The 24,311-nt window shown below is 34.0% G+C and overlaps 1 protein-coding gene across 2 annotated transcripts in view; it reads left to right on the top strand.

Moving 5' to 3' along the window:
- LOC117332878 (protein trapped in endoderm-1-like) overlaps positions 1-23,968 on the top strand; it is a 39,991-nt gene extending 16,023 nt beyond the window's left edge. The window contains exons 1-2 of one of the 2 annotated variants that reach the window (XM_033891939.1): positions 10,546-10,671; positions 20,066-23,968. In XM_033891939.1, the coding sequence (XP_033747830.1) occupies positions 20,159-21,610 (1,452 nt within the window). In that variant the 5' untranslated portion in view covers positions 10,546-10,671; positions 20,066-20,158 and the 3' untranslated portion in view covers positions 21,611-23,968. Of the gene's footprint in view, positions 1-10,545; positions 10,672-20,065 lie in introns of those variants that run through there. The other variant, XM_033891940.1, reaches the window with a different exon arrangement.
- The last annotated feature ends 343 nt before the right edge of the window (positions 23,969-24,311 follow it).

Below are 24,311 nucleotides of genomic sequence, written 5' to 3'. Positions count from 1 at the left end.
TAATCTCAATTGGTCAAAAACAATTCATATAATAATGATGATCAATAATTCATCAAAGTCCTACAAGCTATCATTCCTCAAATCTGACCATATCAATATACATGGGACATCTAGATGTGTGATATGGTTGTTTCATAAAGAATTCTAGCTAAGCAAATTTTTTTTCACATTCAATAGATTTGGATAAGGCTATACTAGAGAATGAGTGTTCCGCATTGTTTTAATGAGTTAGCCGATTGACAGTCTAATATCTTTTATTCTACCATGTTTGCTATGCAACGCCAGTTTTGATTGGTTTAAAACCATGTATTATTTTCTAATAACCCACGCTCGTGCCAATAATACACGGTCGGGAGTCACGGCTGTAACAATTTTATATATCTAATATTCACCCATTTTATAAAAGGTTACCATAGCCGAGTGGGCTAATGGGTTTAAGTCTTTCAATAAATTTTTATCACGACGCGAGTTCGAATCCTACGGAGGCCCTCCTTTTTTTCTTTCTTTTTTTATCCTTTTTTTATTTTCAAAATCAATGCTATGTGATAGATGTTCTTGATCGTAGTACTGTATTGCCTGTATATTTCATCAACAAATAATGCAATACTCAAGAAATAAATTACAAGGTTTTCTCGGGGTTTCTTTGCTGTTTTTCTATTAGAAAGAGGTCGATCTCAGAACTAAACAGTACATGGTAGAATAGAAATAATCAACTTTGACTCGTGTATTGTTGCAGGATATACAACTCGGACTCGGATATTTTGCAATTTTAATTAATAACTCAGGCCTGCGGCCTTCGTTATTAATTCAATTGCAAAATATCCTCGTCCTCGTTGTATATCCTGCAATAATACACAAATCATCGTTAATTATTTCTTAAATAGCTTTTGGGAACACTTTTAGACTTCTGTAAATCTTTTCAAAACTGCCTTAACTAATTAATCCATTCATTTTAAAATCAATCACATCAGGAAAAGTGTGTAGGCTATGGAATAATTCAGTGATAGCTAGCTAGACACTCATGTTATTTATAAACTAGACTGGGCCCCTGTCTCTATAACATTAAAATTACAAATAAAATTGACCTTTATGATTGTGGTCCCTAGGATATGTCTGATTCTAGAGTTTCAAACAAGGGGCGGATAATCTAGTATTAGAATTAAGCTTGGCAATTCTTAACAAAAAGAACTTAGGGTCTGGTGGCCATGGCCAGTCTATTATAATATATATACAAAATGTACAAGATGTATATCAAAAAGTTGTCTTCCTTCGTCATTTGTGTTGCTAAGTTATATATATACAACATGTTTTTAGAGAAATCACACTCTCAAGTTATATAAATGAATATAAGCAACACCTTATATTGTTTTGTTTTCACTGTCATAATCATCATTAAAGAGATACTGACAACTGTTTTCCGACAGCTCTTTACCAATAAATTACCTACCGATTTTCAACATAGCAAAAATGCCATTCTCATGTAATGTTAAATGTTAAGTAAATAAAAGTTTGATAATTTTGTTTCATTACACATGAACGTAGTTTAATATTGGTTAATACAGACATCAATTAATGAGGATATATCTTAGATCCTGTGAGTTAAATTGTTTAATAAGTGTTTGTTGTACCAAACATGCAAAGCATGCATAACATGTAGGACATGCATTGGCTACATATCTTATAATAGCACCGAGGAAACACCCAAATAACTGGTCTGGAATTTGGCATAGTAAACAGAGTTTGACAAACACACTTAGGATCTTGATTTTGATATCTGCATGCTTTGTCTGTCTCTGGCTCCAGTTCATTCACTGTCTAAACTAAAGGTAGAAGCATCAACAGCTTTCTTTGCAAAAATGTTAAAAAACATTTCTTGAATTTAATACATTAACAGTTAACAACAGCATTGGAAACCCACGAGACTCTGCCATTGTTTCCTTTTAACAACAGCATCAGAAACCCACGAGACTCTGCCGTTGTTTCCTTTTAACAACAGCATTGGAAACCCACAAGACTCTGTTGTTGTTTCTGAAGCAGCGTAACAAAAGCCTTGTTAGCTTATATGTTTCATTAAATGAAAATTCTTCCACTGACATTATTGTCATTTTCAGACATGTCTTTAAATTGTTAACAGACCAGGCATCATCACTTTAAAAGATATTATGTCCAGTCATATACAATATCTCACAGTACTACATATATGTAGCAGGTAATTGCTAGCTTTCACTTTTTTTAGGCACTTTCTTCAAACATATTAATTCATGTTTCTCCTGATCCTGTTTCCTTCATAAGTAAATCACATTAACTAATTTTGTTTTCCTCTGACAAATTAAGGCAAAAATAGCACATGCCAACTTATTGGAAATTTCATGTCAGTCAAATTTGCACATGTTTAAAATTTCAAGAATCAGAAAATCTGTCCTCCTCTGGGCACACTTTAAATAAATATCCTTAACAAAAAATATGGCTGATTTACTGCTGCATTAATTGGATCTTATAAAATTATGGACACTTAAGTAGTCTAACTGATAATTGATTTCTTTTAGTGAATTTCCTTTGGAAATGGGGAGGGTTAAACGTTGGCAAGTATGAAAAATCTAGGTAAAGTTGACTATAGTCTAAACTTTAAAAACCATGTACATGTACCTTAACTCCTGCCACTGGATGTGTTTCTAATTGAGTAAGATAACAAAACAGCTATATTTCATTATTTCACCTGAGCCATGTCTAGCATAGGTTAAACATTAGCCTCACCTGATGAATATGTATGCAGCAGCTCTCATGTTTTCTTTCAAGAGTGGAAATTATATAGTGTTATATAATATCATGGTCTTCCTCATTGACTGGTAATCAGTTTTCATAATAGATAGTAAACTTCACTATTCCGTTGTTCAAACTTCTTTGTTTTTATCAAAACTCACTTAATAGTTTAAATAGTGTAGTATATCTAAATGTGATCTCCTTCACTGACTTATTAGGTCACATGGTAGTGTAAAATCTAATTAGGTCACATGATAGTGTAAAATCTAATTAAGTCACATAATAGTGTAAAATCTAATTAGGTCACATAATAGTGTAAAATCTAATTAGGTCACATGATAGTGTTAAATCTAATTAGGTTACATGATAGTGTAAAATCTAATTAGGTTACATGATAGTGTAAAATCTAATTAGGTCACATGATAGTGTAAAATCTAATTAGGTCACATGATAGTGTAAAATCTAATTAGGTCACATGATAGTGTAAAATCTAATTAGGTTACATGATAGTGTAAAATCTAATTAGGTTACATGATAGTGTAAAATCTAATTAGGTCACATGATAGTGTAAAATCTAATTAGGTCACATGATAGTGTAAAATCTAATTAGGTCACATGATAGTGTAAAATCTAATTAGGTTACATGATAGTGTAAAATCTAATTAGGTCACATGATAGTGTAAAATCTAATTAGGTTACATGATAGTGTAAAATCTAATTAGGTAACATGATAGTGTAAAATCTAATTAGGTCACATGATAGTGTAAAATCTAATTAGGTCACATGATAGTGTAAAATCTAATTAGGTCACATGATAGTGTAAAATCTAATTAGGTCACCTGGTAGTGTAAAATCTAATTAGGTCACATTATAAAGTAAAATCTAATTAGGTCACATGGTAGTGTAAAATCTAATTAGGTCACATGATAGTGTAAAATCTAATTAGGTCACATAATAGTGTAAAATCTAATTAGGTCACCTGGTAGTGTAAAATCTAATTAGGTCACATAATAGTGTAAAATCTAATTAGGTCACATTATAGAGTAAAATCTAATTAGGTCACATGGTAGTGTTAAATCTAATTAGGTCACATGATAGTGTAAAATCTAATTAGGTCACATGATAGTGAAAATCTAATTAGGTCACATAATAGTGTAAAATCTAATTAGGTCACATAATAGTGTAAAATCTAATTAGGTCACATAATAGTGTAAAATCTAATTAGGTCACATTATAGAGTAAAATCTAATTAGGTCACATGGTAGTGTTAAATCTAATTAGGTCACATGATAGTGTAAAATCGAATTAGGTCACATGATAGTGTAAAATCTAATTAAGTCACCTGGTAGTGTAAAATCTAATTAGGTCACATGTAATAGTGTATAATCTAATTAGGTCACATGATAGTGTAAAATCTAATTAGGTCACATGATAGTGTAAAATCTAATTGTTTGCTTTCTTTAGAGCTCACTCAAGTCAATATACAACAGACACACTGATTAAAAATTTAGATGTTAATGTACGTAATTACATTTCAAAGCCAATATGATAAGTTACTAAGCAGTGTTAGTTGATAGATCAATTCTAAAACTAATTCACAAACACTGGCCATGTTACTAACCATATGCTAGGTTATTTTTATAATTTTGAACAATAGTTTGAAAAGTATATCAACACTTTGTACTTGTTTGACCATTCAAAAATGAATTCTTTAATTTTTGAAGTAACAACTGACATTTACATTTTCCAGAGTTAGACGAAAGATTGCTGCAGTGAAATAACTTTAATTGTTATTGTTAAATGTAACAAACTTTATCTTGAATGTGCATCTTTAATGAGTACACAATGTACATATAATGTACATATTTTAGAGTATTCAGTTAACACTATATCATCAAACCCCTGTATGGTAGTATACATTTAATTGTGATGGTCATAATTTGGTTTTCAGAAAACTGTTATTTGTAACATTATATATAGCTAGCTAATTCACATCAAACTGAATCAAACAATTAATCATATCTCTTTACTGCAATATGAATACTTTCTGTTTTTGCTTGTGAAATGGTACTGATGCAAACAAATCAAATGATTTTCTGAACATCAACATTTAAGGACATTTACTACTACAGTTGTTGATGCTTGGAGAATATGAGTTTCCCAGATGTTAGACCATTAACATGGCTAAATATCCTCAGCTTGTCTGTCTGCTAGATCTATCACCTACATGCATCCTTTTTAAACACATATAGTACAGACATAGCGATTGGCTAGATTTCTAAATCACACTGCACATTATGATTGGTTGAATCCCTTTGTACTGGTATACATGTGTGACAGCAGGACTCAATTTTTCAGTGCCTCCATCCAACAAGGATTGAACCAGGGACCTCTGTCATTCTAGACTTACACTCTTAACAAAATTCTCTCTCACTACAAGGATAAAATGTGGCATAGTATTAAACCTGAGGGTGACATAAAGCCCTCTTCATGCTTAAAGCTTCAAACATTTGTAAATGTAAACTTGATCTATTTTACAACAAATATAGCGAAACAAGTTATATCAACTTAATTATTTTAAGGCTATAAAAAAATGTTCCTCCTCCGTAAAAAAAAAAGGGGAAGGGGGGGAATTATACCTGCTGCTCCCATTGCATGATCGTAAGAGGCGACTAAATTTGAGATCTTATCTTTTCTCTTCTTTCATATAACAACTTTCTTCTTCCTAATGTCTCCCTTGACAATGCCTCACTTTTTTTTAATTGGCTTTTCGTCGCTGTGAGGAAGGCTTTGGTTTCTGTTCCCTAGCCGAGACATACCGAAGTCTTTAAAAATGGTAGTTGCTACTCCTGCTTAGCGCTCAGCATATTTGGAGTGGGACGACTGGTTCGCCCGTTGTCAGTATAATGTGACCGGGTGGGGTGTGCTGCTGGGTGTCTTCGGCAGTATGCTTCAGTGAGATAGCACTTTAAATCGGCAAAAGTTCCGACCTATCACAAGGAGACTTAACACGAACATACCGCAGCCTCCCATAACACACATAAGCACTCACCACACGCATGCATGTCGCACGCACAGGAGGCCTTTCATAAATGACCTAAGCTGTAAATAGGACGTTAAACAAAATACACCAAACCAAACCAAACTCAGGGAAAACCCACATGTTCGGGCAGGTGACCTCATACCTTTTCACTTCTGATTTGGCAAGTGTGTTACCACTCTGCCAACCGACCACTAAACATTTGTATAATCAATAATCAATTTTCACAGGACTTTCATTAAGAGTTTCTTTTAAGCTGAAAGTTTCTGTGTATAAGCACATTTCAGGACATTAAGTGGAAAAAGTTATTCTTTTCTGGATCAGTACATTGAAAACAGCTAAAATGTCACAAGCTGTTACAAGCTGTCACAAGCTGTCACAAGCTGACACTGTCTGTGACTAGTACGAGTAAAAGATACACTTTCAATCTCCAATTTGTTTAAAATCTTAGCTACAACTACCAAGGTCAGCATATATATAAATGTTTGCAAAAAGCAACTTTTGATGTTATATGGAACAGGAAGAACATTTCTATAAAAAATCCCTAATAAATTCAATAAATTGTACAGCAATTGCAAATCATGTGCTATCAATTTATACTAATAATCAGCACTTATATTGGGCATACTTGTTGGCTCGTATAGAATCGTACGCAGGTTTTCTACTCTCGGAACTACCTACATGCATTAAGATGAATCTGCTGCATGTTTCCGTCAGGATGGGAATGATAAATATAAGTTAATAAACTTGTTTTGCAATTGTTAACCAAGTTTGTGGGGTTTTTTTACAATGTTAACCATCCATAAAACCATATGTGAATGTACAGTTCTTGTTCCCTTGATATACAGTAATAATGTTTAAATTAGATAAGACAATTTCTGTGATGACAAAGATTGGTTGGTTGTTTATTGATTGCTTTTTACTTCTGTCTCTTACTGTAACATCAATAAATTGTCTATCTACAAAAGTCCCCCATACATCAGAACAGACCTAAAAATGAGATTTTTAAACATGAGGATGGGAGATTCCTGGATAAGGACACACACAGGATTTGATTGACACTAAATGAGCATGGCTACAGTAAAGACAAGAAACAGCCATTGCTTGATGTAAACAGAAATAGACAGTTTAAGGTCATCAGAAGTGGTCGATTCAGCGAAGGAATTAATATATCAACAAGAGGCCCATGGGCCTTAATGGTCACCTGAGTTTTGAAATATTCAAGTTCATTTAATTGAACCTTTTTGGCCCTGCCCATCAGCCCCTGGAGGTTTAGTCAGGGCCAACATGTGCATACCATCCAGCTGTCAACCCATGCTGATAGAGTTTACAAAGATTGAATTCCGATAGAAATCAAACAAATGATAGTCAAAATTATGATTTCCCTATACAAACTAAAGTAAACTTTATCCCCTTCTAAGGGGCAAAAGTGAGACCCCAGGGTCATGAAATTCACAATTTTGGTAGAGCACCTAAAGACCCTTCCATATATGAAGTGTATTTGATTCTACCTTATTTAGGTTTCTAGAAGAAATTTTGGAAATTTCAGTTAATTTGACCCTTTTTAGCCCCACCCCTTAGCCCCTGGGTCAGTCAAAGCCAACATGTGCACACCATCCAGCTGTCATCCAATGCTGATAATGTTAACAAAGTTATAATGAATTATGATAGAAAAGAAACAAATGATAGTCAAAAATGTGATTTCCCTATAAACTAAAGTAAACTTTACCCCCTCCCCAGGGGGAAACATGAGACCCAAGGGTCATGAAATTCACAATTTTGGTAAAGCAACTTAAGACCCTTACATCTATGAAGAGTATTTAATTCTACCTTATTTATCTCTGGAGAGGAAGTTTCTTAAAATTTCAATTAATCTTACCCTTTTGGCCCCACCCATAAGCCTCTGGGGGTCAGTCAGGGCCAATATACATGTACATGTAGTTTACAACAGGCATTCCATACTGATAATTCTAACCAAGTTTGTGTTATTTCCAATGGCAATTGGAACAAATAATGCCCATGCAAAAATGTGATTTCCCTATATAAACTATAGTAAACTTTACCCCCTCCCCAGGGGGAAACTTGAGACCCAAGTGTCATGAAATTCACAATTTTGGTAAAGGACCTTAAGACCTTCCAATCTGTGAAGAGTATTTGATTCTACTATATAATGTGAGTTGAGAAGAAGATTTTTTAAATCTTAGTCAATTATACAGACCCTTTTTGGCCCCACCCCTCAGGCCCCTGGGGGTTTGGGACCATGTAATTCACAATTTTGGTTGACCTTTGGCCATGAAAGTCGAAAATGTAAATTGTTTACAAGGGACACACGCTGGACAAAAGGGGATTGCAATAGGTCAACTGAGACTTCGTCTCAGGTGACCTAAAAACAGATAACTTAACAAACAAGTCAAGCTGATAGCAGTACAAATTGACACTTTTGAAATATAACATTTCATTTTTTTTGGGGTTTTTTCTAGACTACTTCAGCTAGCTAAAGATTTTTGGCTATTGTTTGGTTCTGATACCACACAGCGCCTGTCCTAAGTTTCTCACCGTATTATCCTCTAACATTGCTGTAGAACATTGAGACATGTACAGAACTTTGGCCCCAAGAGTTACCCGAGTTGCATGGGGTGATAATCTGGTGGCAAATAAACAATTTTATCTAATGTTTTTCTACTTGATTTATAATGTGACTTTAAATTTCTTTTGTCTGATAAGAAATGCTGCCTTTGAAGGAATCCTGGCACCCTTACAATATCTGAGGGATGTAAAAACAAAACTTGGGCAAGACACTTCACCCCATTGTTCTGGTTTGCTTGGTAGTTCATGGGCTGATAAGTGCAGCAAAGAAATAAACCTTTTCATTGAATGTTGTCTTGTTTCTTTTGTCTTAAAGAAATGATTGACTTTGAGGGAATCCAATTTTGTACAAACTCAGGGATGAAAAGTACAAAACCTGAGTATGGGATAAACACACGTTTTCCACGTACAGTGAACTTTGCAGGCAGATAGTTGTTCAGACATGCATCTATAATATAGAAGGAGTGTACTTAGAGACACACTGTAATATGTACTTAAAAACTTAAACATTTCCTACCAGCAGCTGCACTCAAGCCTAGCAAGGCTGTTTAATGCATATTGGCTGAGAAACAAATTATTATAATGTTAAATTATGAAACTAAAACATATATATATTAAATAAGAATTTCCATAAATACTTTCAATTAGCATAAAGGTACAATTCAGTACATTAGACACTTACTTCAGAACAGTTTATATGTAAGAGAAAGAAAATATTACCAGTCAAAAATATCTAAATAAATAGTCTATGTATCCTGTGTATAAACTGTGTCTAACATAAGATGACCACATGTTGTACATATGAACAGTTTCATTTCATCTTCAGACACCAAATGTTGCACTTTAATCTCAGGAATTAAAAGAATTGTTATCTTCACAGAAATATCTCAAATTTAATTAATTTGTTAATGTATATTTCTTTTTTTCATTATCTGTAATTAATCAAGAAAAACACAAGATGAATCACCAAATTTCAATTCAAAATCTCATTATTTATTTTTTATTAATATAAATATCAGACTTGTGATATGATTTAACAAAAGCCCATTAAACCTTTATCCCTTCCTTACATAAAGCATACATATATTAGTGTGTGGCATATCATCATCGCCAGACAGAGCGTTTCCATGGCAATTATTAGCTGGCAACAGGTTGACCTTGTGGAATTGACAAAGATTATGTGGCACCTATGTTGCAGTCTGTTCATATCAATCTTTGTTAAATATCTTTAGAAGCAGATTAAGTCATGCAATGCATTGATATTAAGACACAAAACAAGAAAAATACAAAGAAGGAAAAACACAGAAGCATCAATTATGGAATTACAGGACGTGGTAAAAACTACATATAAAGATAAGAGCAAAAACAAGACGAACCAATTTAACAGGAGTCAATGAGCAGCAATATGTGTATTTACGTATACATATTTAACTGTTCACGGCAAATTAAATCTACAATTGTTTAAATCTCACTACCATTCTTTTTATCTAATTTGTGTACATTAGACTTCAAATAAACAGACTCCATCTGAGTTTGATTCCAACCTGATTCTCACCTTAAGTTACAAACAGTTGTTCTATTGCCTTTGCACTCAGCAAGTACCAAGAGTAAATGAGAACCAATCAATTATCTAACTTGATACCCTGACACCTGGTGCCAACATCATCATTGTAATCAGCAGACAGATCTAATATCTAAACCTAACCAAGAGATATGGTGTTGTACTACAGTTTACTGCTCCTTTTTGTCTGCAGTCTGACTCTAAGTGGTTCTCATTACCAACACTCCTTCATGTAATCAGATTGTTAGCCAATTAGGGATCATTCTGGCACTAATGTGTAAAATGTGGAAGGTTCTTCTACATCCTAATCAAGATTTATATGCATGTGTAAAAATTTTGGAAACAGCTTCCCCAGGTTTTTGCTGGTGGCAATACCTTTTGTCTTAGTGGCAGGGCCTTCACTGGAAGAGGAGACTTCAGGTCACCAGGTTAGCCCCAGCATGACTGATCAGGATGTATTTTAATGCTTCTTAATTGACACTAAACTACTTAATGGTACTATACCAAAGAGGATTAATGATCTGTCAAACAATACTATCTATAAGTTGGAGACTAAGAGGATTTACATTTGTAAATAGAAACACCAAACAAACAGATTTAAGTACAGTACACAGTTGTTTGTCCAAAATGTGCTTTCCATTCTTTATACATTGTAGCTGTATTCTGCATTCTGGAAGTTTTCCTGTAAGAAATTGTGGCTAAATGAAACTTCCTCATTTGACCAGTGAGTATTCTAGTTTCTAATGCCCTTTCTTAAATCCAAGTCCTATATAATTCTTATGCAAATTTTCAAATACAGTAGAACTCTGAATATTGAAACTGCTCTCGGGATTCTATCACATCATGTACAACTTGGTTTAGTATTGTTTAACATTCTATCAACACCTAAGGTCATTTAAGGATGGCCTTCCTCGAGTACAAAATGAATGCATGAGGTGTATGGGTGGCTGCTGTATGTTTGCATTTGTCTCCTTGTGATAGCACGGAACTGATGCCCAGTTTATAGTGCTACCTCACTGAAGCATACAGCCGATGACACCTAGCAGGACACCCCACCTGGTTACATTATACTGACAATGGACAAACCAGTCATCCTACTCCATAAGGCTGCAGGAGTAGAAACTACCATTTTTATAGACTCTGGTATGTCTTGACCAGGAGGACAGAACCCAAAGCTTTCCTCACAGGAACGAATGCTCAGCTTAAGGCCAAAAGTCAGGCAGTGTCACTGGAGACATTAGGAAGAAGAAAATTGTTTAGAAAGGAGAGAAAAGATAAGATCCCAAATTTAGCCGCCTTCTAAAATTATGCAATGGAGGGAGCAGATATAATTCTTATGCTATACCTGCAGGGCAATGTAAAATGTAATTGATTCAGCGATATTTAATGCAAACACTCAAATACAAATGTATATCATGATGTGGGGAACACAGCAGCAGTTCAGATCTAACTGATTTGGATATGTAGTTTTCCAATATGCAGCGGATCCTAAGACACTACCCACACCCAAAAGTCAATATTTTGTTTTTATCATCATGAGAATACATTTAATGCACCATTACGCTACTGATATAAGTGATTGAGCTGTTTAGGAGGAAAGATTGTTTGATTTAAAGAAATCTCTAAAACAAAAACCAAAGAATGGTCATATTGTTTTGAACTGAAAACTTAATTTTCTTTAAGTTTTTCAGGTCAAGTCAATGACACAAATTACATTTTCATGTGACAATGATTCATAGAGATTTCCCTTTTACTTGAGGGGCTTAAGGTATTGATTTTTTATGTTTTAATTCAAATGAAATATTTATTGGCAAATATTGGGAGTTCTCAGATTGGATTAAAATATGTCCTTCAGTAATACTGAATATGCTCCCATTGATCAGAAATTTAAATTGTCCCTCAAATTTGATGCTAATATAATGTAATTACAGAATGATTTGAAACAGAACGGAACTATTGAACAATCTCAAATAATATGTATCTAATATTTGTGTCTTAGCCTTGAAAATATCTTTCCCCCCCCAATTCCTAAACCAGGCAAATATATATATATACATATTATCAGCAGGCTTAATAAATAAATTCAGGATTTCTTCAAACAAAAAAGATGGTACTGATTCACCCTAAATATAAAGAGAGAAATTATCAACAAAGGTAGGTTCATCCAATAGCTCTAGTGCCTTAGTTGACATGGGAGATAACTCTAGCTCCTTAATTAGCTGATGTGCGAGATAAATCAAGCTCCTTAGCTGATATATGGGGGATAACTTTATCAGGCAGCTGAATGCATAAAGAAGCTAAATGTTGTATTCACCAATTTTTCCAATGTTTCTCCGACAGAGTGTAATAAATTGTTATTATTTTGACAATAAATGACATTTATAGTCCATATATATATGCCTATTTCAGACATACAAATGTACAAATAAAAAAATAATTTTATAACGTCAAAAATTGTCGGAATGAAGCAAAGAAGCTTTGAACTTTTGAACATTATAATTTCTACTTTGCATACACTTGACCTTGATCACAGTGCATTCTGGGAGAGATTTACATACAGAAGAAAACAAATATGGTGGACTTATTTTTATTCAGCTGGGACAACTATATATATTGCCTGTTGACTAAAATAACTACAACTTTTGATTGTGAGGTTTTAATGCAAACAGAAAGATTGCGAGGTTTTTATAATGCAAACAGAAAATAAAAACGAAGTAAACATTTCCATATTATCCGTTGCGAAAAATCACGATCCAGTGTGCCTGTTGTCGCCCACGAACCGAAACACTTTCTTAGCGTTACCCCCTTCGGCCCCTGTCGCTGGATTGATACAGGTGTTATTTATCAACAGGTTTAAGCTGGTGAACTATGAAAAGTGAATCTGCAATCACTACATATAACAAAAGAAATCCTAACTGTTGATTAAATCTCATCATATGAGTTTTCAGTGAAGATGACAACACTGTCAACAGACCGAACGTTACACTACGTACGTGTGTACGTTACACACTTGCCTCTCCAACGAAAACTCAACTGTGTCATTACCGCATGAGTTCCGATTCCATTGTCTTTAATAATTTCATCCGTCTGTGCAGTCTCCGATTGAAATCCTTCCCTTTCTTCGTTCTCTTTCATAATCTAATTTATCCTTCTTTCTGGAGATGTTAGGCTAACACATGTTGCCTTCCTCGCTTCGCCATGTGGTTCCTACTCGTTTGTGCATGCGTTCTGTTTTAGGCACATGCGCAATCAGTATTTCATTCAATATGGAGGCGGAGCAAAATGGAATTTCTTCGGGACGTTAATAATTATTTTATTTTTTTTAATTTTAAAGATAAATAAAAAGATGAAACTTTCCGAGGGTGGTAATAATGTTAAGTGTGTAACTTTTATTCCTGAAGAAAAATACATACAAGTTTATTGGTGTTTTTAATTGATAAAAAAATACTATCTGTCGAAGGTGTATATAGCACCTTCTTTAAATAACTGATTTTTTAATGCTTTTTATCATGTCGCTCTTTAGATGGTTAAGTGCTTCCCACTTATAAATCTAGTAAAACAACAAAAAGAAAAAAAAAGAAAAACATAATGAGGCATATTGATGGGAAGACCTTAACAGTTAAAGATATATATAAAGTACATGTACATCACAAGATAAAATTTGAAGTCCAATATCCGGAGTCTCCAACAATTTTTTTAATATTATATAAGAAATTACACTTTTAATTACACAGCAGCAAATATGCCACATTACATATACCTATCATTTCAATCTGAAGGATTAAATGCTAAGCATCCCAAAAGCTCAAGCTGTGAATGAAATTGGAATTTCTCATAATGTTAACACTTCCAGATTTTTATTGACAAGTAACTATAAGCAGCAAGACTGAACTGGTATTGCTGAACTACAAATCTGGAGGATATTGGTTATTTTATTTTTAGATGCAAATAATAGAACACTAGGAATTAATAGAAGATTCAGAGCCTTTTCAGCTTAACACAGTTTATATAATTATCCATTTTACAATAGATTCTTTCTTTCAAAATTTCTTGAAAGAATTATTTGGATCACAAGCAATTAAAAATTAATTTATTTAATAATTATAAAAAGAAGAATGAAAAAGAAAAATTGAAACAACATTGGCTTTTTTTTCAGGACCTGCTTATTTCAGGCTTATCTGTCATGAAACAATTACCAACCTTTAAATTGAAGCAGTAATTCATGACCAAATAAAGTTCTCTAAATGTTCAAGTTGATCCTTGTGGAAACCTGCATGTTCTCATTAAAGTGTTCATTTTTTCGCATGACAGTGGAAAAGAGTGGGGAGGCAATTACAGATTTTTGCAATCCCTTTCAAAATGGTAAATGACAGTAGAGAAGAACAGGGGAGGTGATAATTGATTTTTTTAATCTCTTTCAAAATGATATGACAGTGCAAAGAATAAGGGGAGGAAAAACACTGATTTTTAAAACCCCCTTTCAAAATGATATGACAGTGCAAAGAAACAGGGGAGGTAATCACAGACTTTTAACAATCACCATCAAACTTGTATGACAATGGAGAAGAACAGGGGAGGTTATCACAGACTTTTAACAATCACCATCAAACTGGTATGACAGTGGAGAAGAACAGGGGAGGTAATCATAGATTTTTGCAATCTCTTTCAAACTGGTATGAGAGTGGCAAGGTTTCATACAACTATAATTCAGCATCAGCTACTTTTATCCTGAACCAAGCCCCTGAAGAAAATGTGTTTCTTAGGTTTGTAGGTGTTTTCCTGAGTAAGTAACATAAATAATTTCTATATATCAGAATAAAAAGTAGTGTCTATAATATACATATACACTCCTAGTAAAAATAGAAAGTAGCATTCCAGGTGTAAAAGGGTGTGAATTCCCCAGGCGGGGGTTCCCATGTCCACTGCAAATATCAGGGTTACTAGCTGTCTTCCATCTACTGGTGTGCTCTTATGCAATAAAACTTATCCAATAACATTATTTTTTGAGGTAGAGAAATCTTCAAACTTTAATTTGATATAAATTTCTCATCATTTGAACTTCAAATGAGCGATTGAGGGGACAGAATCCCTGGTAATATAGTGAAAAGTATAGTTGTGCGAGACCAACAGAAAAGGGGAGGTAATCAGAGATTTTAACAATCCCTTTCTAAAGGTATGACGGTGGTGAAAATCAGGGGAGGTAATCACCGATTTTTAAAATCCCTTTCAAAAGGTATGACGGCGGTGAAAATCAGGGGAGGTAATCACCGATTTTTAAAATCCCTTCCAAATGGTATGACAGTGCAAATGAGCAAGGGAGGTTATCACAGATTTTTAAAATCCCTTTCAAACGTCTTTGAGTTCATTCGACTCATAAATTTTCTACATCAGTTATGATAGATATGAAAATGAATTTTGTGAGAAACTATCAATGTTAATGATTAGAAATAAGCATAGTTTATCAAATCGGGCCTGCAGGCAAGCCATAATAATTACAATATTAGGATTAATGAGAAGTAGAAATTATATAGTCAAATTTTTGTAAAATGATTGCCCAACTAGGGGTATCACAAAACACTTGGTTCACTCTATGGATCTACATATGTTACTTAAACAGAGCTGCTTGCCTTCCTACCGTTAGAAGTCGATCATGACCTAGTTGGCATTTGACCCTTAACTAAAAAAATTAATAGTATTCCATCTTAACATCAAGGGGGAAATTAAAATTACCTAGCCTGTATATGCTGGTCATTCTCCATGGCATTATATTTATTCTGAATTAAATTTGTGTTGTCAACTTATTCAGATGTACTTGTATAACCCTAAGTTACTTTGACCTTTGACCTGAGTCGGAAAATCAAAAAGTTTCATCCTGTATAGTTAAGGAGGTCATTCAAAAAGCCTCCATAGCATGGTTTTCTTTTCATCATGCTTACATTGTTTGTTACATAACCTGAAGTGACCTTGACCTTTAATTTGGAATGTCAACATGGTTCATCTGTTCAGGAAAGTTGTATATGTACATTTGTATAAGCAGCTCGCCACTGGCAATGGACATGAACCCTGAACCAGCCACATCATCCCATTATTATTTCAATAATGCCAAGCCTATTTTTTAACCCACTACCATCCTCCTCCGGAGAGACCCCAATGTCGACAGCCAGTGGTCACACACTGGACCATGTGGGGATCAATGCGTTGGGGTAATACTGGGATAGTTGGGCATTTTACTACCTTTGTATAAGAAGTCTGACTATCGCATATGGCATAATACTTACAAGGAATTCTTCTGACATGATATTCCGGTGTAATCTGGGACAAAACTGATACAACTAGTTCCTGGCAAAATAAAGTAAAATGAATTTTTATTTATCGAACCATGTAACTTTTTCCATTTGAAAGAAAACAATCGATGCTAGATCCAAAACAGTTGAGAAATTATTGGTAAGGTATTATAATATTCTGATGGAAGTACATATACACTTTTAGAGGGTGGTGCAGGTGAAAGGGAGGTCCACGATATTATATTTAGAACGATTAGTGGAGATTTATATTTGAGAAACCAATAGTTTATAATTGTAATAAAGATTCCAGCTGCTACATACTTCACATTATTACATGGTATGACAGATGTCCACTAGCATGACCAGTCCATCACCAGGATGTCCACTGGCATGACCAGTCCATCACCATCAGACCTCTAATCCAGTCTATATAGCATCCCTTACTGGTCACTAAATTAGACAATTGATAGTTGTTTTATTATATACAGAGTTTGATCAAGCTTGTTTTATTATACTCTTTACCCAAGCAATTACCATACGTAGGAGTCATGTACAGATTTGTCAATTAATGTATGACTATATATACTCTGGAACAGGGTTTATTGAAGAGCTATACAGTTTCTTTGGATGATGACTCACTCACCAGGGTTGAGATCTCCCTTAAATATTAGTTATCCAATGAATTACAATAAATTCCTAACTAATTCAAGATATGTATATATATATATTTATACAAATTTACATGTAAATAGAATAAAAAAAGTAATTACTGCAATTAAAATGTTCAACATGCAAATTTGTTGCTGTACATGTATCTTTAAGGGCAGGTTACCATAATCAAAATCCTCCATATTGATGAATCTAACCTTAATCATCAAATTAATTAATATATGAGCAGTTTAACAGTATTATTATCTGATATAAAAAAGCTTATTGTCATAAATTTCAATGATACTAATGCAATAATTAGACTATATATATAACTATTATACAATTATGGCACTTTTTTCATCAATACGATGATTTATGGAGCGAAGATGACCAATATCAATCGAGGCAGGATGAAGCCAAGAAATAGGCCGGTCTGTGCTGTTGTGGTTGTGCCCTTGCTCTGGATGGCATGGTATGGGCCTTCTGTATGTTGTTCAGTGAGGTAGTCACCAACTACTACAAGGAGATCCCACCTCAAAATGACACTGGCTGTTCAGAGGGCAATGAATTAAGCAAAATGATACAGTTATCTGAGCTCTATTAAAATCAATATATCAATCAAAACAAAGTGCCATAACTGTTTTTATTACCGATACATATTGCATTCTTGCACAACTTGTAATCAGAGTGCAACACAATGGTTCATCACTGCAGCTGGATGCAGTGTTAAATAGAATATGATCGGATGTAGACCAATCAACAAATGTAATGAAAATGTAATAAAGTCTTATATAACATTACAACAATTAAATAAAAAATCTAACAAGTGATCTACAAATATATAGACATTTTGTACAATATGGCTACAAGGTCAAGGTCAGCAGATTGGTGCTGTCCCAGGATGAGTGGGATAGATCAATATAGGATCCTTGGTATTTATAATATGTATATACGAGGGCTGATTGATAAGTTGTGAGCCTCATATTGAAGGATTTGAATTTTGTCGGACATATTGTATCATTTTTCAACATAATCTCCTTCAGTATCTAAACATTTTTGCCAGCGGTCACACACAATGCTACTTTTATAGAACTCCTTTTCTTGGCTGTTCTGAAAGTCATCCACTGCATGTTAGGGTTAGGGTTATATGGTGCCTGAAATAGCTGTTTCAGTTTTGGAAATAGATGAAAGTCTGATGGAGCGAGATCAGGTGAATAAAGCAGATGCTCAATCAATTTAAAGCCACAATCATGAATGACAGCCATGGAAATGACAGACCCTTTCACCCTAACCCTAACTGATTTTGTCCATTTCGCAAAAGCCGCTTATCTTGTTTATTTTAAAGTGCTACCTCGTTGATATAAACTAACCAAATGAGACCAGTCTTTGGGTGCACAGCCCTGTATAGTCAGAGAATAGTAGGACTTAAAAAAGAACAATCTTCAGAACCTCCTTCAATACGAGGCTCACAACATATCAATCATCCCTCGTAGATAGTATATGTCGAACTAATTTATGAGTTCCATATAATATATGCTGTAAGACCAGGTCTTCTATGTTAAAAAGACAAATCTTCTATGTTTAAATTGGTTTGATTCTCTGACCAGCATGTCCCGAATAAACAAAGTAATGAGAAAGACTTTAAACGGAAACTTCACATCTCTCTAGTGTTGATAATAAATCCAATTTGGAGACAGAAAAAAAAATTAAAGTACAATATATTTTTTGGTCTGACCAGATATGAAAAATTTGGTAAATAATTTGAACTCCTCGTATAAACAACAAAATCAACCAACAAAACTGTATAGAAAAAAAAACTTAATTCAGTTGGCACTTAAAGATATCCCAAAGGAATTCTTTGTACAAATTCCATTTGAGTCAGTGCATGCAGGCTTTACTGCATGACTATTTCCTAGTTTTCATTAGCATATAAAATCTCTTGGGACAATTGTAGTGATTTGTGGTTTCATGAAATACAAAAACTAGTGTACAAACATACCTTAAGTACACTGAATGGTAAACAGTTCCTAATGACTAAAAAGAAGGTAGTTTGCTCATTATCTGTAATATTTTCACCTGGTGGCCCGAACGCCTACAACATTGGTGTTAATCAGCCTTTAAGCAGACATCTGATGAAAAAACCAAACAACATTCCTTAAATTTCCTGAACACATATAAAACCACCATGATGATGGTTTTACCTTTGTGATGTTTGCTAAGTAACACACCTACGTACATACTTTGTAAGTGTTTCTGTGAACATATACACAGACTTTTAAATGTGATTTTTTAGCATTATTATGGTTTAAACAATATTCTTTGTTACCAAGATCTAGAATGGTATTAGAATTCTATTTCAATCATAATGGTCTAGAATGTTTATTTCACAGGAAAACTGGCTTTTCTGTGAGAGTCATGCATGGTTGGACTTCTTAGTGAGAAGGATTCTAGCCTCCAAAAAATTCTACAGACTTCCTAATTATATGTATATTGCATCAAGATCAGACGGAAACCAACATTTTTATTTCCATCTGACTTGAACCTGTTAGCTGATTTGGATAAGCATTCAGTGGAGTTAAAAAGAAATTTGTTTATTTATCATTCATCTTGTAAAGAACAAGCATGTTTATTTTTCAATACAATAAATTGATTTTTCACAAATAAGATAACATCCAACTGTTCTATTAGATAAAACATCAAGTCAATTACCAAATTTCATTGCCTACTGTCACACTGCATAGACATATTTAATGTGTACAAGTAAACTACATTTCCATATACACATGTTTCCATGGCTACAGTAAATATTCCCATAGTAATGAAACATTATTTCAAATGTTAAAATAAAATTCTTCTAAATCATAAAATCAATTGTGTTATCAATGCTTTCTAGAAGCAATTTCAGACAAGATATGAATTAAAATTTTAAGGACAAGAAAAAAAATTCATAGGAAGCAGTTGAAACTGTGATCCTTATTTTATCACAAATGACATCTGCAAGCATTGTTAAAAATTGGGAGCTAAATTATGATTCAATCAATGCCTTGGACACCTATAGCTAGTAACGGATATCACTGTAAATTAGCATCACTTGAAGCACAACTGTTAGATTATACAAAACTTGTAAATAATCACTTATTCAAACCTTGACATTTATGTGCTTTTAACATTCTATCTTTTCAGATGCTTATTGCTGATTAGTATGAAGAATTCAACTCCAACCCTGAAGGTCACCGAGATCAGACTAGAAAACGTAGACTCTGTCTTATTCCCAAGATGGCCAACAATGAACCTCCCATAAAAAGCATTCAGTTGTTGAACATTCTACAAAAGGAGTACAGCGACCAAGATGAACCCAGCCTCCCAATGTATGCTCACCGCATCGCACTTAAACCTGACCAAAACCACAACATGGATCAATCTAGCTTTGTCAGAAAAACATACCACCAGGAGGCCTATTATTTGTACTTTGTAGCTGTGGTGGGCCTACTTTTGAATTTACTGGTTGTGATTTTCGTGTTTGTGCGACGATCTATGAGAAAACTGACCAGCGCTTTCCTTATACATGCATCTTTCCTCGATTTCCTCAAGGCTGCATACTGCATTCCTATTGCTAATAACCTTGTCACACAACGAAAACCAAGTGATTGTGATTTTTTTGGCGCCACCTATGTTTTGATTATCACGGCTTCGGTGTTTAATATGCTAGCTATGGTGTGTACTGAAGCCTATACATTCGGAGAAGTAAATATCGGTGGAAATTCCAAGGGATCACTGTGTTGTGTGGTGTTTGGAACACTTTTAGTGTACATAGCTAGCATTATCCTACATCTGGGACCAACGCTTATCGGCGGATATTTTGATTTCCATCCTGAGATCGGAAGCTGCTCCTTCATTCTCGGTGAACAGACCGGATACGTAGCCAACCTCATGTGGATTGGTATTCTGACCCTGACACTGATGGGTGTTGTACATTTTATATGTAAACTCTACAAAGAAATACAAGTTAATCATACAAATCGTGTCTCTATGCTGGTACGCTCATCCATTACCATTATGGATGACCCTGTGACCTCTGTGTGCAATGTTCAAACGATGATAAACGAATCAAGTCATCGAGCAAAACTTTTCATCCTGAGTACAATATCCTTCATCCTCTGTTGGTATCCACTATTCCTGCTTATGCTCGTGGATGTTCATTTCACTGTGTCACCAAAAGTATACCAGGCATTCAGTTTCATCGCCTGGAGTCAAGGAACAATACAACCATTGTTATACATATGTTTTGACCGACATGTAAACCTTCTTGCCAAATATGTCTACTGTGACCGATACCGTCAATATAGCTTGGCTAATCTGGCTGGCTGGATGAACCGTGACCCGTCTGTATTAACCAGTACTACGGCAAGTCGTACTGTCCAAGGATCAAACCGAATGGTTAACGACCCAAGTCATTTAGCTGTGAACGATCCAAGAAACTCTCTTCCACGTTCGAATCGAGGTACAATAGATTCTCATCAAATTAGTTATGATTTAGAGGATCAGGATGAAGTTGTAGAAGAGGATGAAGGTTTAGAAAGTAGGAATAGTCATGAAGAACAGGAAACAAGAGAGAACTCACCTAGAACATTTGAATTCAATAATGAGCCTAATACTATATCTGAAAATGGAGACCCTGTTTCTAATGCTGGTCGGGATGGGATTGACTCAAAGCAGTGTAATATATAGACAAATCAAACTGGATTTGAGGCCAAGCCAAAATGTTTCTTTGTTGTTTTACTGTTGATAAAACAAACCTACTCAACTGATTATTAACAATTATTCTGCAATGAAATTTTGTTCTCTTTCTTGAGTAATTATCTATATTATGAAACAAAGGGACTTAACAGCATGGACTGTCGGTTGGAAATGTATGTCACATCCCTGTGGCGTGATGAAACCTTATAATTGGCCAGTATTAAAAATTGACTAATTGTTTATCTGGATATTTTAGCAACCATGGTAAATATTCCAGTTTTTACAGTAATATAAGAAGTATTTTTCCCATTTGGGGGACGAAGGGGCACTTCACTTTTTTGTTACATCACATTGGCTGCCTGGCCCCTTAAGTTTACTGTTGAACAGAATTGTTTAGGAGGGTTCAATCAATAAAGGATTGAACCCTGAGCCCCTTTGGGTCTATATACATGAACATGTATTTCCTCTTTTGGGCCCCACCTCTCTGTTCACAGGAGCTTATAATAATACACACCCCATGAATATACCCCAAAAATGTTCAAAACCAAAATCTGCTACACACCCCATTAATATAACCCAAAAGTGTTCAAACCCAAATCTGCTACACAACCAATTAATATACCCCAAAAATGTTCAAAACCAAAATCTGCTACACACCGACCCCATTAATATACCCCAAAAATGTTCAAAACCAAAATCTGCCAAGTCATTCTAAATCAGTAATATCTTAAAGAAAAATTGTCTAAAGGTTTCCAGCCAATGGATGTGAACATAAAGTAAAAAACAGGAAGAAGTAATAATTTGTCATGCTGTTAGAGAAATCATGGACTGTGATACAGCTACAGGTTCCTGATTTTAATGGAAAACCAAAATTCTTGATATAGCTTTAACTGTGAAATGAGCAAAATATATGACTTTTACCAACATTTCCATGTACATAATACCATATCATTTTTAACGCATCTTTACTTGTAAAAATCACTGTTGGAATACATTTTTTTAAAGATAAATCATGAAACTAAGGCTTCCCCTTAATTATGAAAATTGAAAGCATCTGCAAATGGTCTTACATAATGCATATGTTACCACCAATCTGACTCCGTTCAGTTTTAGGCGTGTAGCATTGTTTACATTAATTCATCAATTGACGTTAACTTAAGAACATTTTGCAGGTACGTAGAGGCTCGTAAATTACTATATCTTACAACTCATTTTATTATCTATAAGAAGAAATCATTGTTTAATGGGTATGAAGTCTACAGTCAAGTTGCTTTAAATGGTGTTGTCTCCAAGATTCCCCAAATGATATAAAACTGCAATATTCAAAAAAGTTTGTATTAGACCTGTCCCTATAAGTAAACTCAAACTTTTTTCTGGTAAAAAGAATGAGTATGTTGTATTTATAAAGTCCATAAATTGATAAAAAAGGTGTTTACTTTAATAATATATCCATAGAATCTGATCATTCTTCATGAGAACATGTTCAAACAAAGATACATATATTTTCTTTCATTGTCCCTGATTTCACTTGGCAATATTTTCCTAAAAAAGGTTTGGAGCACATCCTTTTTGAGAGATTGTGAGTGCACTCTGCACTTATTAGGTTAAATATGGTACATGTAACATTGTCATTTATCCATACATGTATGTATATTTATTTCCAATTTCTTAAAGATGTGTATACATATAGTGATTACATACCATATATCTATAAAAAGAAAATAGGCCCCTATAGCTACTCACAAGTAAGTTTTCATCTTCATTTTTGCAAAATCTTTTCAATTTTAAAACACTAAGCTAAAATTGGTTCACAAATAGCCCTATCCAAACTTAATACTAAAATTAGGGGAAAATTCTAGGTAATGGTTAAAATAGGATAATCACTTTAATGTTTTAACATTAACATCTCCTGACTTTGCATCTCAACTATCCTCCTTCTTAAAATCGAAGTATATCTAAAAATAGATAATGTAATCTTTTTTCATGAATTCTTCAAATGTTTGTACTTATTTCAATGTTATTTTGAATAATGCAATTATTCAACCTTACATTGTTGAAAAATTAAAGATTGGATTAATTACTACAGTGGTTTAAATGTAAACTTTTATACATTTCAATAAATCTACATTTGTAACACGTCCTACATTTATAAGACATCCTACATTTATAAGACATCCTACATTTGAAGGACCTCCTACATTTGTTACAAGGGTATACTAGATGTGTCATCATCCTGATCCCTGAGGCTTCTTGTCACTGTATCACAATATTTCCTTGTTCTCCTTTTTGCCTGCATGAGTTTATAATTTAAGCAATTATCTCGAGAAATAAATTTGATTTAAAGAAATATTGTTTGTTTGTTTTTTTTTTTTTGATTGGACAAGTTAGTGTAAATTGAAGTACATCTAACATGTTACATGTATTTTTGGAAATAAGGGAGATAACCCAGTGTGATTTAAATTCTTTGCAGAAAAAGTACCAAGAAATGACTGTTTATGTGACTTGGTAACTGTCATCACCAGAACACCTGTTGCTTCCCAGACACTGTGCAGTAATAATTACTTTATCAACAGAATCTTAATGAAGCTAAAAATAACATTATTGCTATAAGAGATTCGTCATATAAAGTTCAACAATTTATTAACATGTGTAAAAATAACAAAGTACCAAAATAATACCCGCGAGGCAGTGA

This window comes from Pecten maximus, chromosome 8 (assembly GCF_902652985.1).
Source record: "Pecten maximus chromosome 8, xPecMax1.1, whole genome shotgun sequence".
NCBI lineage: Eukaryota > Metazoa > Mollusca > Bivalvia > Pectinida > Pectinidae > Pecten > Pecten maximus.
This window is presented reverse-complemented; position numbering and strand designations above follow the sequence as displayed.